Source organism: Apus apus, chromosome 1, assembly GCF_020740795.1.
Source record: "Apus apus isolate bApuApu2 chromosome 1, bApuApu2.pri.cur, whole genome shotgun sequence".
NCBI classification, from domain to species: domain Eukaryota; kingdom Metazoa; phylum Chordata; class Aves; order Apodiformes; family Apodidae; genus Apus; species Apus apus.
In genome coordinates, this window is record NC_067282.1 from 137,302,172 (window position 1) to 137,319,987 (window position 17,816).

At 39.4% G+C, this 17,816-nt stretch overlaps 1 protein-coding gene across 1 annotated transcript in view; it reads right to left on the reverse strand.

Annotated features, from left to right (window-relative positions):
• Positions 1 to 17,816, reverse strand: part of PDE3A (phosphodiesterase 3A) — a 165,316-nt gene that overhangs the window by 44,475 nt on the left and 103,025 nt on the right. Inside the window, exons 3-4 of the mRNA XM_051631721.1 lie at positions 3,340 to 3,600; positions 324 to 478 (exon numbers count right to left, since the gene is read on the reverse strand). Of these exons, the coding sequence (XP_051487681.1) occupies positions 324 to 478; positions 3,340 to 3,600 (416 nt within the window). The remainder of the gene's footprint in view (positions 1 to 323; positions 479 to 3,339; positions 3,601 to 17,816) is intronic.

Here is a 17,816-nt window from a genome sequence, read left to right on the forward strand (position 1 = left end):
AGATATCTTGCCTTGTTTCCAATTTTAATGTGCAATTCTGTACTTTGCTAGCATAAATATATAGGGTTTTTGTTTTGTTTTTAATTTTTATTTTAGTTTAGTTTAATTTTCATTTTTCTTTTGCTTCCCAATAACAGGAATAGTATTGGCATAATCTGACTAGGATTGGGAATGCCATTTCTTTGGCAACCAAATTTATAGAAACATGGAGAAGTAGTTCTAACACACTCCGGAGTCAGCATTTTTATGAGGAATATCATCACACAGAACCAAAAATATCTGCCCAAAGAGAGACATAAAAGAGAGAGGAGGTAATTTGTAACCTGGATGAAGACGATTCATGAGGTTTGATGCTGCCACTGCGATCCCTTCTCACTGGAGCTGGCTCCAGTGTAGGTAATCCTGTGGCTGATGTTGTTGTTGTCCAAGTTGAGGACACTCGTCGCAGCAGTCCTGGAGGCAAACTTCTCCGTAAGCGCTAGAGAGAAATCAGTTGCTTCAAGTTTATATAGGCTTATGAAAACTTCAAATATGCAGAAGAAAGACATTTCCATTTGATTAATTCTGCTTGATAACACTAAGTGAGGTACCTTAGATCTTGATTCTCCCAGGTATTATGGTGCCCACCTTCTATTCAAATCAACACAGCCAGTGCTTTAAATGCTTGGAGGGGCTGGACCAGCCTCCCTATTTCAAGTTTTAAAAAAGTGATATATCCACAGTCTCATAGCCACTGATGTTCAACACCTAGAGATCTCACTGGAGCCAGCCAACGTTGGTTGTGCTCTAAAAATTTTGGTCTCATATGATGTGGCCAAAGGCACTTAAACAAGTCATCAGGGCCACAAAGGTGATTAAGGGATTGGAGCACGTGTCAGAAAAGAAAAGGCAGAGAGAGCTGGAATTGCTCAGCCTGAAGAAGAGAAGGCTGAGGGGAGATCTCACCAATGTATATAAATACTTGAATGTATATAAATACCTGAAGGAAGGATGTAAAGAAGGTAAGAGTCAAGCTCTTTCCCAGTGCCCAGTGATAGGAAAAGAGGCAATGGGGCACAAATCAAAATACAAGAAAATCTGCTTAAATGAAATAAAACATTTTTTACTGTGAGGATACTTAAACACTGTAAGAATTTGCCCAGGGAAGCTGTGGAATCTACATCCATGGAGATACTCAAAGCCCAGCTGCACATCCTCCTGAGCAACCTGCTCTAGGTTGAGCCTAGAGAAATTTGTTCCAGGTTCATCTTGCTTGAGCCGAGGGACTGGAGTAGAAGATCACTGGACTGGACTAGATGCTCTGCAGATGTACCTTCTACCTCAGTTTAAACTGCTAGGAATGCTCAGAATCAAGATTCAAAGCAAGAAAGGCTGTAAGAAAAATAAGGGACAGAAGCTTCAACTTTCTTTCCTGCTATATCTACTCAATCCAAAGATCACTCACTGAAATAAAACTTTTATGCTCTAGGATATGAGGTCTCCTGAAAACCTTAGAGAAAGCATCACTGTTTATAGCTTTTTTTAAAATTATTTTTTTTACCACCCTGTGCTTTCTTTCATCCAATTCCTCTTTTTTCTCTACTAACAGGATTCACATTGTTTTTCCAAATTTTTCAAGGCAGAGATAATAAAGGATGATGACAGAGAGTCTTTGTGGATTTACTGTTGCAGTTTCCCTTGTAGTTCTCATGAATTGTTTATAGTTAAGAACTAAAATAAATATGTCTCTGTGATGGAGAGCTTTGACTTTGCCAGAGGGTTAAGAGATGTAAGATGGAAGACACTTGTGGTTCTGAAGCTCAGACTTACAAATAAATATGCTAACATACTATCTCCTTACCCAAAATGCTCAGTCATATGCTTAAGGTAAAGACCTTAAATCTATATTTAGACACTCAGATAAAGGACTGTGAACTATTAGATTTATGACCCATAATACATTTAGGTCAGTGAATTATTCAGTCAAATTAGTTCTCTGTATCATTAACTCATCTCTTCATCTTTCCTTTCTCTTCTCCACTATTATGCAACAGCAAACTGGTGTCTGTTCCCTGTGTTTGCTCATGTGATGGCAGTATTCTTCCACTTTTCCCCTCAGATCACAGTCCTTATAGACATGTACACTAAAATAAAATGGAAAATGTGCTTAAAACCTTGTATTAAAAACCACTTGATAGATACAGCTGCTAAATAGTCAGAGTAATAATTATAATCACACTAAAGTATATTAAAAAAGGAATCACAAGTGTTGCAATTCAGATGCTGGGAAATGCTGGAATGAATGCTGGCTGTTCCATTTGAACTGTTAAAACTTAAAAGCACTTGCCTGTGTAACATCCTTTGCCTACATTTAATTTTACCAGGGAGACTGCAGTGCAAAGGTATTTTCATTTAGTTTCAAATGTGAAATGTAAGCCTTGTGGGACAGCTAATTAGCAACAAACTTACAATTCAAACTGCTTCAAAGCTGATGTGTTCTTTTCAGTTGTTCACTTCCTAAATCTAAGTAATTAACAATGGTTATTTCCTGTTGAATTCCTGAGCATTCATAAAGCCGTCTCTCAAGGCAGTTTTATATATATATATATATATATATATATATATATAGCTGGTTCAGTCTTATCTTTCTTAAAGGCTACTTTTCATGAGTTTACAATATTTGTCATACTAAGTACTGTGGTAACCTTTTGCTTTGTTTTGGTTTTGTTTGGTATAAAACATTTTAAACTTGATCCAATGCACCTGGAGGTCATCAATAGAAATCTTCTCATTGACCTCTACAGGTTTCACATCTCTAGCTGAGGAAGAAGAGACCAAAATTCATACAGAATTTCAAATTCCAATCTTCAAATCAGGCAAAAAAGGTCCCTCATATTACTACTGAATTCCCTACTACTCATAGGCTAGGATAGTCACCGCACATGCAAGAGCTCACATCTTTTGAGTGGGAGGGGAATTTCCCTGTGAGTACTAGGGCAGACTTGTGAGTCTGAATGACTAAAGGCTTTTGCTTGCTCTGCTCTCTATCATTTCTTCTCTCTTAAGCTCGAACCAACACCTGCAAGAAAATACGCACACCATGTATATGAGCTATCCTGTGTCAAATACAATTTTCTAAAAATGACTGAACCAAAGTTAAACTGGCCATGAGTTCAAGGATACACAGGAATTCACTATGAAACCAACAGTCTACTTAGCTGTCCTTTTTGGTAGTATGATCAGTACATAAAATAGTAATTTGAAGCAATAAGCAAAAAGCCCAGTGACGTCTCCCACTAGTCCAGTGCTGTCCCTTTAGAGAGCAAAGTTCCAGGATGACAGACAGGGTCCAGTACTTACCTTGGGAATAGCTAGCTTCTCTCCTTTCTCCGGACATTCCTCTGAGTCAGAGCAGGTGTAGTTCTCACTGAAGGATACCAAAGGGTTCACCCGTGGCTTGTGGATGGCCTGGAAGGTTAACTGTGTATTAAGCAGGTTGCTCACTGTTCTCAGCGAAGTACACACATTGGGGGGCAGTGAAGGATCTGCTAGCAGGTCTGTAATAAGCCCATGTGCTTCTCCCATGACAGCAATATCCACCGTGATACTGGTACCAGAAGACTAAAAAAGACAAAAACAATACGTGTAAGAGAATACAAGTGAACAACTTTCTGAGCTGTATCTAAAGCTGTACTGAACTCTCTCCACAACTTTTGCTAAAGCAGTAACCCACGTAGTGGAAAAATAATAACACGAAATAGTTATTTAAATGAAGAGAATCACGCTGAATAGATCGATCATCAAGCATAATGCTCACAGTCCACAAGAGTTTGGGATTTCATCGTATCTAATTTCACAGCTTTTACCATTTGCAGATGACTTAACCCATCTGAATGAATTGTTCAGGCTCCCTGCAGAGACAGTCAAAGGGGCTATTTGCACAAATAATTTTGGAGACATCACTTAGAATGGGAGGAGTCTCTCTTGAGAGATACCTTTCTATTAACTACACAGGCATCTAGAACAACTAATGTTTTATGCTTAGACAAACAAAATCAATCTCAGTCATATACTGAGATCTTTAAAATATCTCCACCCAATTAAAATATAGTATTGTGGTACAGTGGAAAATACATTTTTCTCCAAGCAATTGCATATTGGGCAACTATACGAAGACAGAAATTGAGTAAAAAGTGGATTTTTCCAATCCTTATTTTATTTAGACAGAAGTGATAAAAAGAGTTACTCTACAGACTTGTATGACCAATTGAGATGGTCCTTACTTTCTCTTAGAATTGAAATATATGCCTACTTTGCATATGTAATTTAGGAAGAATTATTAACTAAAGCAATGCGTGAGCAGAAATAGTACCAACAAGCAGCTTATAACACTGGCAAATCTTACACACCCTTATATATATATAATTAATCTGTTAATGATGGACTGCAAACCAACCATGGCCCAGGCAAACTGCCTTCATATGTGCAGTCCATTCGTCATGCACACAGGTAATCTAACACAGCTGTGGCACTGGGCTTCCAGCGCATGCTTAAGAGGGTTGATCCATAAATGCATCCTTGAGTTCCTCCAGAAGTTCCTGACATTTAGCAGCTCCAACTAACTTCTGTCCTGAAGGACAATACACTGACAGTAAACAGTCTATTGAGAAAAGCAGTAAAGTTGTGAAGTTTGTGAATTGACAGCTATGATACAATTGCAAAAGACTAAGTATCTTAAAAATCTACTAGAAGAACAGTGAGACTGGAGGCACACAGAAGTAGAAGAAAGGCAGGAGGCATCTGAACTTTCAATTGAGTAGTGACATTTCAGCCTCATAGCTGGTGCACTATAAACCACCATAAATTCTACGTGAAATCACTAAATCAAGATGCTCCAAGACTGACTAGTTTTTCCTTTTCTGTGTTTCTGACACACAAGCTCAGTCCTGCTGCTACTAATTGGGACTTTTCAGCAGGTGTATGTGAAGCTTGCTAGAGAGACCATTCCAGGAGATTTTGTACTATTTTGTTTTCATGTATTTCTTAGAAATTCTAAGATGCACAGGTTTACAAACAGGGAAGTTATGCCTGTGGAAAGAGCACACGGCTTTCTTGGGAGTGACAAGCACATAGCACGGAGAACTGGGCAGACTGCTTTGCAAGAGAGCAATCAGAGCCCCGGCCAGGAGTGACTCACCAATGGCAGCATTTATGGACCTCAAAACACATCAAAGAACAGTGTAACAGAGCTTGACACTGCCTTGTTCTCACAAAAGGCTTTACAGGCAATAGCAAAGTATTTCTGAGGAAAGTGATGTATTAGCTAGGTATAGCTAAACCTCTCCCCACTATCTTCTCACTTGCGCAGTGTGGACATGAGGCCCTTGACAATAGCTGTTTCACTCCACTGATCCATTCCTCCTGTCCTACTTCTTGCTAACACAGAGGCAAGCTGCAGGACCAGAAGACAGGTGTCCTAATTTACCATCCTCTCATGCAACCAGAAAACCAGGCTCTTCTTCCCACATTTATTTTCTTTTTCATGGTATAAAATAAAATAAATCAGAAATTGTTTGATATACTGAAGTGCCATTTCATCCTACTGAAAAAAAAAATAATGGCTGAAGTTTGTTTAATGGCTCTTTCATTGCTTAACCTCTCAGGAGTGCATGCAGAAGATTCTGCCAGATGCTAAAAAAAAAAATCTTAAATTAAAAGACAGGGCTTGGGATGGGAGGAATTAATTATCTATCATAACCTCAGCCCTGAAAAACAGACCAAAGGGGAGTGAGGGAGAACACATCATTCAAAGTGCAAGAGAAGCTTCATATTTTCAGCAAAGCTGCATAATCTAAAGTTTGAAATTCTATTAAGCCTGGAGCCTGGAGTTGTTGATTGCTGATCAGAGACAGAGATTAATACCTCAATGAAGTAAACAAGTCTGACTCAGAGAGCCATAAGCAGAGGCCCAGATTTTGTACAGCAGTACTAATATTTTGCAAAGCAGCCAGCATTGTTCTCCATGATCAGTACCAAGTACGGAGAGGGAGAGCCCTTCTCTTCTCAACAGTGAATTTCTGCCACATGGTCTCTGACGTGTGACCAGGCCTTGTCACAGCTCGGTGGCCCCTATCTCGACTCTGGGACCCAGCAGATTTATCCGATTCAAGCACCCAGCTGTCTCGAGTTATGTGAGCAGCTGCTGCTGAGGCCATCTGGCCCAGGAAGAGGGACACCACACACTGGGTCTGCACCCTTCTCCCTCCTGAGATGTGCCTGCACCTCGCTGCAAAGGACAGTCTGCACTCAAATTGAGCTACACAGGTAACACACAAGAACACCGCTGCAGCCCATGCCCTACCAGGTGCCTTGCACCTGGGAAAGGCTTCAGAGCTTGGCAATAGCACGTACGATACCACCTCACCCTGTGGTGGTCAACAATGTGCGCATCATACAGCAAGGGGGCAGAACAGTTTCTGTTTTTCACCAAAAGGACACTATCTGCACATCTGACATGAAGGTCATGCAGCCATCCACCCACTCTGCCCACAGAGAGCACGGCCAGAGAGGCTGGGTCCATGCCTGTAAGGAGGTGCACGCTGAGTGTCCCTCACCAGGGCTGAAACAAGACATAACTTGCCAGCACAGCCTGGCCAGGGTCACCATACAACATCAACAGGTACCAACTTGTGCATCATGACATAACTGCATTGCACAATAGTTCAAAGTGAAAACAACTTACACAGCATTTCAAAGACATCAATGTACTGTAGTGAGCTGCTTCAAATGGCATTTTATATATAAAAGTTACAGTACTGTTTGAACTACTCATTATGCTTAGAATCCTTAGAATGTGAGCATATGCAAAAGCAGAACAGAAGCAGCTTAAATTCCTCTTGAAGAAAGAAGCAGAAGGTGAACACTGCTCTAATCCATCAACTTCAGTACATTAACACCACATCCAAAACTGGTATGCTTTCCATGTTGTAATTCAATTGCACAGAACCTGTATATAGGAAACCAGTTTATTTTTCGAGCAGTTTGTGTCTTTCACCTATCTCAGGATGAATTTAGAGTAATATCAGTCTAGTCTAGCTAAATAAAATTATAGGTATTTTAATTAATGTTTTCTAAAGACAGTTAAAAATGGAATGCATGAAAGAATTTTAATATATTTTATTTTTTAGATTATCTGCCACAAAACAGTAGACAACTGTGCATACTTTGCAAACTGTTACTTAGAAAGTAAACTGTGTTTCCCTCGAGGCCAAGGAAACCTGGAATTTTTTAGAAAATACATATGGTGATGTGAAACAATATAAAGATTCACGCAAGACAATAAACTGCTAAAAATCTTAAACCAATGTAATTGTATATCTGCATACACACAAATGTATATACACACAATCTTTTGTAGGGCAAAATCACATACAAAATCCATGCTCTGGCTTGGCAAGTAGTTTTCTACTAACATGCTTAGCCTCTGCATGAACTGATCTGGATTCTTTCCAAACCACTTTACTCACTGAAACTCAAATGCCGGATACTTGGGAATAGAGGCATGAATAACACATTTGCAATCAACACTAATAAACGATTAACTTGATAAAACAAAATTTAAAAACCTGATAACTAAGTTAAGGTGAATTTAATTTCACACTGGCTGGTATTTATTTATCAATCTATGCTAACAATCGTGAATGCAGTTTACTCCCATGAATTTTGGAGAAGACTAGCTTACTGTTCACTTCGTGACTTCGTTCCAACTCTGATTTAAGCTATGTCATGCAGTGACTAAAACTGAAATGCTCTAGGGCATGAGAATGAGAAAGCAAACAGGCTGGAAAAAAAAGCAAAGCCAGATCAACTAAACATGATCATTGATAATGAAGGTAAGGAGCAAAACAAATTCCTTACACTGCTGAGAAACAGCCGGGTTTGTGCTTTCTTCCCCCCGACCTTCTTTTTTTAAACTGGCATCAAGGTGGGTATTTTAAACTGTGGTACCACAACTTAAATTATGGATTATGGAATTCATAGCTGGGCCCGAATGTACTTGCTGCATATGGCTTCTTTTTACGTACAGAAATAAAAGAAAGGGTTTCCCCCTAGAGAACTCATATGCAAAATAAGATGGCCAGATCACCACAGTATGATGCATTAGAGTCTGGGGACAGACGTGAATAGTTCACCGCACCAACTGTGCGATCATCTGAGTTTTCATGTACGCAGAAGCGCACGCTCCGTTGCAACTGCAGGACCAAACCACACGTGGCATGTCCCACTGTCACACACACAATTTTTGTCAGGGCTCAAAACTCATCTTCAAGAAACACTCTTAAATGTAATATGAAAACAATATTTAATTATCACTTAGAATTTTTAGGTTTGAATAGCTTGGATCCTGGTACGTGGCTAGAGAAAAAATCTTTTTAAAATTTGAATAACTTTCTGAAGTCTTTTATATTTTTTTAATCCTTTCTTTTTTTTTTCTTCCATTAAATTGTATTATGTATAAAAATCTAATAATAGCTTTTCATTCACTAGATGAAAAAGCAGATAAAACTGTGTAGGAAAAAGAAACTCAGGAAAATAGGAATAAGGAATTCCTTTATCCATAAGACCTCAAAGATAAATTTAGTTTACTAAGTGTTCCTGATTAAGAAACAAGCAATCCAGCTGTTAAGCAGATTTGACATCCCAATACTTAACAGATGCTTTATTGCAAATAGAAGACTTCCCTGCCCCCCATAGGTGTTTTGCACATGATTCTCATAAAGCTGAACTCATCCAGCTTAACTAAAAAATAATACTCTCTTTCCATCCTACAAGAAAGAATGATTAACATGACAACTCAGTCAAAATTTAAGCATAACAAAAAAAATAAAAAAAATAGAAGAAAAAAATAAAACAGTTGCCAAACACAAACCACAATTAATTTCACACAGCATTGTGTCAGGGGCAAAAATAAAAATCTTCATTTGCTGTAGCTTGTACAAGCAAAATCACTGAAGGCAGAGATGCTGGCCTTTCACCAGGTTACACTCAAGAACACTCTGTAAGTGAAAGAATGAGGGAGACGAAGAGCTAAAAAAAGGGCAAAAAAGCAGCATCCAGCATATCTTCAATCTTCACACAATGATGACCAACAATAAATCACAATTTTATATAGTTTCCAAGTCACATCATGAATACTCAGGCCAATCTGTCTGGAAAAAAAATTAAAAGCAAATATAATTCTTCATTATTTTAATGTCCACAGAACGATTTGAAGGATAAACATGAATTGGCTTCTATGGAAATAATGAATCATTTTAAAGGCGCCACAGACTTAACTACTCCACCTTTCACTGAATGACTAAGGAGAGAAGAAAAGTGTGCATACAAATCTTTGACATTTCACTCTTCTGCATTTAAAGCTGCAGTCCTGGAGTCCTATCCAGACTTTTTGCATTTATTTTACTGTTAGTCTGTACTAACACAAGATTTCAGGTTCCTTCTTCTCCAGCAAGCAAACAGGACATTTGTAAGAATCTTTTATCTGCCTTAAAGAAGCACAGCATTTCCACTGCTCTCTGGAGGTGGACCAGCTGTAAGCTCTGTAAGGCATATTCTTTGGTAGGACTGAATATAGCACCTTTCCATTGTCTCATCACATTGATCAAAGTTAACCTTTCTTAATCATTAACGTAATCACTGATTTTGCTGCTACTTCTTTAAAGCACCCAGAGTCACAAAACTGTAAACCAAACACTGCAGCACAAAAAATGAACCCATAATGAGGGAAGACTCTAGATCTTGCGTGAGGATTACAGTTTTGACCCTGGTTATGCGACATTTGGAATGGCACCACCATAACAAAGCAGAAGTAATTTCCTAGTAAAAATTACATGGAATTCTAATCTGCAGAGCAGAAAATGTCACAACTGCCATACACAAAGTGTCTGCAGCCTGAGCACTTGCCAGCATGATGCCAGAGTGCAAGGATCACAGCACAGTCAGAGGAAATTTTTGAAAGTAGTTTTGCAAAGATCTAATGATATGGGGTTCACTGAAGAGCTACATTTTTTGTCCCTTCAGCACTCACTCTATTGCAATAACCTCTTCCCTCAGCTGCAGCCCTGTCAGCAATACATATTTATATATATTTATGCCAGGTCCTCCCAGCAATCTCACTCTGTGTTAAACTGCCAGTCATCTACTACCAAGCAAGGCCGCTAATTTGGACCCTCCTTTGGTATCCCATCATAGGTTGCAATAAAATTTCTAGAAAGATAGTAATATCTGATGCTTCCTCCCAACTGCTGCATTTCCTTGAAACTGTTTGATAGCATGATCACTTAAGCCTACTTTCTCTACAAAACCAGGATGCAAACAGTTTCATTCTTAAATGGCTCTAACACTGAATCTCTTCAGAGTAATTACAAACTTAACAAATACTGAATTTGGAGCCTTTAAGAGAAAGGCGCTGGTTTGAGAATGAAATACTTCTTTTTCTTTTCTTGTAAGACCTGTGGAATGTATCACTGTTTATAGCACACTTTGTCTGGGACTGCAGTCGCCATCCCCACACCCCGCACCTCTACCTTAGGTAACGCCATTCACAGAGCTCATAACTACAGCTGACTAAACTTCTTCCATTACAGGACCTTTCAGTTCGTGATAGCTTCGCCAGCCAAAGAGCTCAGACTGAAACGGACACTGCCAGGTACTTGTCTGGGGTGAATTATTTTAGCGTTTGACAAAAATTGTTCAGACATTTACAAGAACACTGTTGGAGTGTTTTATCCATGCTAAAAATTCTTAGTAAACTGATACCATTTAATCTGCAGCAGGCACTGAAGGTGCAGTAAGGCCTTTTGCTTTCCTTGCCCTGATATATCCAGATTTATTTCTATAGCCTCTGGGAAAAACAAAACCAAAGCTAACCTTGCATGACCTCTGTGGGTTGCCAGAAACCAGCCACCCCACTGCCTGAAGATGCTGCCTGCCTGAGGGGCGCACACCTCCTCATGCTGACCCCCTGGCCTTGTGCACTGTGCTCAACATTCCAAGGGGCAATGAATCTCATTTAATCCAAACTGCACTGTCAGACTGCAACTCAGACTTTACACCTCAGCTACTATTCCCGCTTGCTGAGTGAGGATGTCACAGTAATCATTAGCACTGATAACACTGTGATGATTTCTTCTCTCTTCAGTCCCCAGGCTTGGGTGAGCAACTCCCTGGATGGGCCACAGCTGCTCAGAAAGAAGACTCACACCTTTAGCAAAGACATCTACATGTCAAAAAAAAAAAAAAAAAAGACAAAAAGCAGGAGATTCTATTGCATATCATACCCAATAGGCAAACTGACATGCCCTCAGAAAAGCATGGCTTCAAGGTTTTCACAGATAAGCATTATGAATTTTAAAAAGAGAAACAGAGAATAAATTTTAGTCCTAAGCAGCTTTGGTGCCATCTGTAACGTACAGGGGAAACTATCAGTTCTTGCTTTCAGATCACCTGGCAAGCCTTCCGGTATTTGCAACACATAACAAAAGACAGTCTCTTTGTAGTTGATGACAACCAAGCAACAACAACGAAAAATAGATGCAGAAATCGTCTTAAGGGCTGAAATGCTCAGATTTGGTAAGATTCAAGACCTATAGACTAGGAAGGTCTGCAGCCATGTGGCTGCAAGTATTGGACATAACCTAACACATTAGAATTCCCCACCATTTGTATCTGACAGAAAGGACCTAAAATTAACTAACTACACTAGTACTGACATAAAGTAGTACCTAATTTTCCACATCTCCTCCTGCCACATTAGAGCACAAGAATCTTGGATGCTACTGGAAAACCCCAGGAAGTGTAGGGGGAAGGGGCAGAGGGTTGTCACCCAGAGCGCATGCAGTGGGTAGCACCACTGCCGCTCTGCGGCACATAAGAACGGAGATGGGCAAGTCGGAACCAACCATACATATGCTCTGTCCTGGGCTCCTGCAGAAATCCCAGTGCAAATGAAGGTACTCAGAGAGTTCTGGTGACCTTCTGCATAAGGCATCCTGCAAGGAGAATCCAGGGATCCTGGACAGATGTGAAAGCACAGGGTGAACTTCCTGGCTTAGAGCTGCTGGTCACAGCTTGGAAACACTATGGAAAGTCTGACGCTGGTGTTTGATGTTCTCGGCAGAGCCTTGGGAACTCAGTCACCCAGTTTCATGGGACTTTCCATGCGATTTGGCTGCCTGAAAACCTTAAACTATCACAATTATCCCAGCCTAAAGAACGACTTGACAACATAGAGCAGATCACAGAGTCAGTCACAGTCAGAGTTTATTATTTAAAAAGCAGACAGTGCTTCAACTAAACTCAGAACTTAAAAAATTATTACTTTTCTTCAAAACACAGCAGATGGGAAAAATTAAATTCTAAATGGGACTCAAATCTGCTTTGAATAACATAGACTGAGGAAAACAATTCTGTACTTTAGAGACTGTCCTCAATTGTCTTACATTATTGTTCTGCAATTTGTACATCAGATGGTCACAAATTGGTAGCTTGAAGCTGATTGTTTGTGTTCATGCAAAGAAAACAGTGACAACTGTCTTCAGTCTCAACTTGAGATGCAGTAACACCAGCTGGGACCCAGCAGGAGCGGGACACTGGGTGCACGCACAGAAGAGGATATACCACCTTTTAATACCTGGTGATCTTACCCATTTGAGTTTACAGCTCCAATATCCCCACTGCCTGCTTAGCATGGCAAGCTATTTTAATTCTATGGTGAACTAAAACACAGCAGCCAAATACACAGCATGAGTTAAAAAAAGATCCACTGAAAGCAATAATCACCATTCTGCCTCCTGCGTACTAACTAATCCTCCCACATTTTCAACTTGACAGTCTCAGTTACACTAGAACAAAGCCAAAGGAGCCATATACTGCCATTGCTCCCTTTCACAATAACACAGACTCTTTTGAGACGCAGCTCAAGAAGTGACATCACAATTAGCAGGAAGTTGCAGAAATACATTAAGAAAACTATCCCATTTAAAGATTCACATCCACCTCAGTCTTTTACTAAAGACTGTTTAACCGTATTAAGCAGAAGAGCATTACTAAATATAATTAAAAACACAGTGCAAATAAATGCCGTCTCTAAATTAAGATAAAAGATGGGGTGGGGGTGAAGATGAAGAATTGCAACATAGAGTTTCAAATGCATTTTTGAATACTAAAAAGGAGTTGCTATCAGGGGAATAAACTAAAAAAAAAAAATTGCAAACTCAGTGAGGTTTTAAGAAGTGTTTACTGAGTGCTGAAACCAGATAAAAAGAAAACTAGAATCTAGCAAATAATCATCAGTGAAGTTGCAGATACAGCGTCTTTAAAGATCAGCCTGTTTTTATTAAAATTACAACAGGGACTTCGAAATGACAGCAGGAGCCAGATGTAAATCTTGAGCCATGTTTTGCATATGCCATAGTAACAGGGGCTGGAAGACCTCATGAAACTCTCCAGGCGACCAGTAACACTAATGATACTTAGTGGCCTATTCTTCAGAACATGCTTTCAGTGAAGCCAAAGGCAAGCACCTTTTGAAAAGGATAAACCCTGTGGTGAGGAAACTCAGGCAGTTGGCAGTTGTCTCACTGCAACCAAATCAGTCAAATTTTATACACTTTTTTGTTTTCCATCTGACCTTGGGGTTATTATTCCAGTTATCCTGATTTAAACTGCTCACACTAACACCAGTTAGTAACCAGCTAGTGTTAGAGATGCCTCCTCTTGTTTCTCATGGCTTTATGTCACTAATGAACTGCTCTGTGAAAAGAATGAAAAAATTTTCTTTCAAACTTGGCTTTGGATTCTTGTATCGTGACTCATTCTGTAGCCTTAGGGACTTGCAGTCCCCAAATCCTTCATCATCAGTGCTTCAGAGCTGTAATTTCTCTAAAGTACAAGCTATTTCAACTTCTAAAGCCAGGACCTGCAAAAGGCACATCTAGCATGCACTGCGTGTGAAAATCCCCAATTACAGGTAGGCAGACACTTCAATAAATATCAGAACTGAGTAAACAGTAATTCATATACAAGAAAAACAAAACACTGTCCTCTACATGTCTTCTATAATATTAAAATTATTTTTTTCACTTAGCATAGATACAAGCTGACCGGCAAGCCCTGAGGACTGCTTCTAACCTACTTCATCCATGACCTGCATGGATCAACTTAAAGACACACTAGGTGTTAGTGTAAACTAACTTAGGCTTATTTTGCCTTTGTTGTCACTACTGAGAAAAAATGCTTGCCTGCTGAGATATAAGGTATACAGCTGATCACAACAACAGGTCAATACCTGCTTAAGATGACCATTTTCAGCCACTATGTTTTGGCCTATAACCTACAAACCAGACACTAAAGGCTCCAGGATTTTATAAACCACCTCAGCAATCACTTATTTTTTTCATGAAGCTGGCGATTGATTTGTCCTGTGCACAGTTTTAATCTAAGAAAAGTCCTACTTTCAATTTGTGGCTTTTAGATCGTGAGCAGTTATTGACTGGCATTTTAGAAAAAGCAAAAAAGATTCATACAATATCCCTAATTATGATATGCTGGCTGCTCCTCAATTCTAATTAGAGATCAACCCATTCCGTACTTCTGCTTCACAAATATCTTACCATGTTGAACTTTGACCATTTGGCTCAGGGTCTGCACTTTTGATGAGGGCTAAACACTTCTGTGTTTTTAGAAAGCTTGCATCTAAATTTAACAGCACTGGCTTCTCATTGTCAAAAGGCAACAGAACCATAGAGACCAAAACACAGACACAGATCAAGAAGAATTGGTGCTTATGCTGGCAACCCAACAAGACAATGATTTCTATATCTACAGTGACTTAAGTCCTCTGCTTGGATGTAGGTGCTAAGAAAATAAAAAAATCAACCGTGGGTTATATGTGGTTTTTTTTAAATGTTAAATCCCCTTTTGAAGCTGAACTTCAGTGGCTCATCTGAACCTAATCCGGTAAGAAACGAGCGATGATGTACCAGCCAGCAGGTGCAATAGAAGCCCTAATGACTACTGAGTGGGGCACATAGGCTGAATTTGGAGGGAGAAGATGACCCACTGGAACTCTATCAACTAGGACTGTTATTGAACTGCCACAAGGAAAGATGAATCATATTAAAAAGAGAACAAGTGAATGCTAAACACTTAAATAATCACTTCTTTCTTAGCATACAAACCATCAGTATCAATACTGACCCTCTGGCACTTCAAAGCTAAAGGCCAAAGTGCTACTACCTCTGCCAACAATGAAGAAACACATGCTGTGACAGAGCTGCTATAAATCACTGTGAAGTCCTACATGACCACAGGGTCTGTGCAAAATAAGCAGCACTGTATGATGGGTAAGTCATCTGCAGCACTGACAGTTACTACTTTTCAGACACATTGGAATTTACCTCTGTCTTGATGCATGCACATGCAGTATATAAATAACTAAACATATCATTTCTTCAATAGCAAAATGATTTAGTACAGACTGGGCAAGCTCTGCCACGAGGATCACAACACACAGAGCTCCCTAAGCTGCCCAGCCAGCTGGCACACCACATACAACCCTGACACCAGCTCCAGAGGGGCGAAGCCCCCCAGAGTCAGAAGAGAGGTCCAGTGCACAATCCAGTCACCAGCCACCATCAGGCATTCTCAGTATCACCACAGGGTTTGAGCTGTCCTTGAAGAAAAGCACAGGGAAGTATGTAGAAGTGTGGAAATATGGAAGAGTAGGGGAATGTATGGAGAATGCAGAAAGGCACAAAAAGACTTTGGAGAAGAAAAGGAAAACATATGGACAAGTTGAAATCAAGGAGGAGGACACAATGAGAGCCAGTTTCAAAATAGCTGGAAATAGTGAACTAAAACCATACAGAAATTCACATTTCCTGGCAGATGGGTTGAAAGGCTGCGCTGAATTTTTAAAATGAGGTACAGAAAAGCAGTATAAACATACCAATCTCTTTTTTAAGACTGAAAATCAACCACTTTAAAAGATACATCAGTACAAAGCCCTAGTATTTTAACTCAGGTGTCATCATATTAGTCAGTGTATGTATTATTGAGCTATTTAGTGATGACACTTCATTTCAAATGATAGGAAATTCCCATAGATCTCTCTTACACAGAGAACAGCAGTGTCCTCACAAAGAAGAAACAGCAGTTCAAACTAGGCAGCTCAAGGATTCTCACAGTATTGACAACTTAGACAAACACCAAAAATATCTTGCACTCTGACAGCAAAATTATTTGGTTTGGAATTTCTGGCAACTGGAAGGGCTTGTTTTGGCTTTGTTTCAGCGATTTTAAAACATTTTCATTAAAAGACAGGAACAAGAAGTCATGTCAACTTTGCAAAACTTAAATCTTCACTTTGAAAATGCTGAACCAAAGTTACTCAGTTTTTTTGGTTTGTGTTTTTGGTTTTTTTTGTTTTTTTCAAAAAGGTTGTGACTTTTTGTCCTGCAGAACAGCCTGGTGCCCACATTTGCATTTTTTTGCTGCATCAGACTTCTGCAGAGGCTTAGCATGTCTCTCACAGTCAGAGGCTCACTACTGACTTAAATGGGACTGATTTGTAATGGATTAGACCCTGGAGATGACTTCAGCATTCAGGTTTGCTAACACTGGTGACCTAGCATAGTGTATTGGAGTAAAAGGTCTACCCCTATAGTCACTTTAACTTCGGGAGGTGAAATTTAGAACAAAAAAGATAAAACACCACTTCAATCACAAGAAAACACTTGAGTTCATACCACTGACCTTGCTGAAGAGTCATGTAAACCTCATTGCAATGTTTTATGTAAACATATTTGTTAACAAATTGAAACAGACTACAAGCAAAATTGTTTGCCATACGGTGCTCTGACAAGTCAGCTGATGAAGCATATGGATTCAGTCTTCTTACTTCTGTATTCTCTCCCTGACTGCTTCAGTGAATGTTACAAGTGGCCTCACATACCCCATTTATCCTATTAAACAAATAAAATTTAGTAATTCTCTCTGCACACCCCTCTTCTGCTCCTAATGCATTTGGTAACATTTTTGGCAGTAACACTAAGAAGCAACCTTCTCTAGCAAGAAAAATTACTTCAGTTAAATGATTTCTTCTTTTAATTACTGTCATTCCTAGCAAAATGTGAACACAGAGCACAGAATGTGTATAGGTGATGCTCACTGAGTGCAACATGCTGGCATTTTGCCAGTAATGTGAAGACTGCCCTTAATCTGAGTACAAATTTATTTGTATCTATTTCCTCTTTCAATGCAAGCTACTATTGCTATGCAGAGAGCAATGCTGAAATCATCTATATGATATTACAGCAAAATTAAATGGCTGGCCAAATAAAACATGCACAACACTTTATTCACTTGCCTTTTTTATCCTCCCTGACAGATCAAAGAAATGTGTTCTATTTCCTGTCAATAAAATCATGGTGGCACAAGAAGGCAGCATGATAAGATACTACTTTGGTCTGCTTTTAAGGAACGATGCCTTCAATTAGGATGGGATTTCTCCAAAGTGATACAAATATGCCTTTAATCATAACTAACTATGTAGTGATCCAGTTCTACACAGAGCCATAATAATATACCTCGCACTTAAACATATTACTAGCTCAGTTTAAATAGAGGGAGTGGAATTAATTGGAGAAAAAAAGAATCAACACTTAGTTGTCCTTTTTTTAAGCAGAGAAGAAAACGCAAATCAAAAGCTGCCTCTAAAGTTCAGCTAATCTTTTGTATATAAGGAGAACTATATGACTCTATGCCAGCTAAAAACA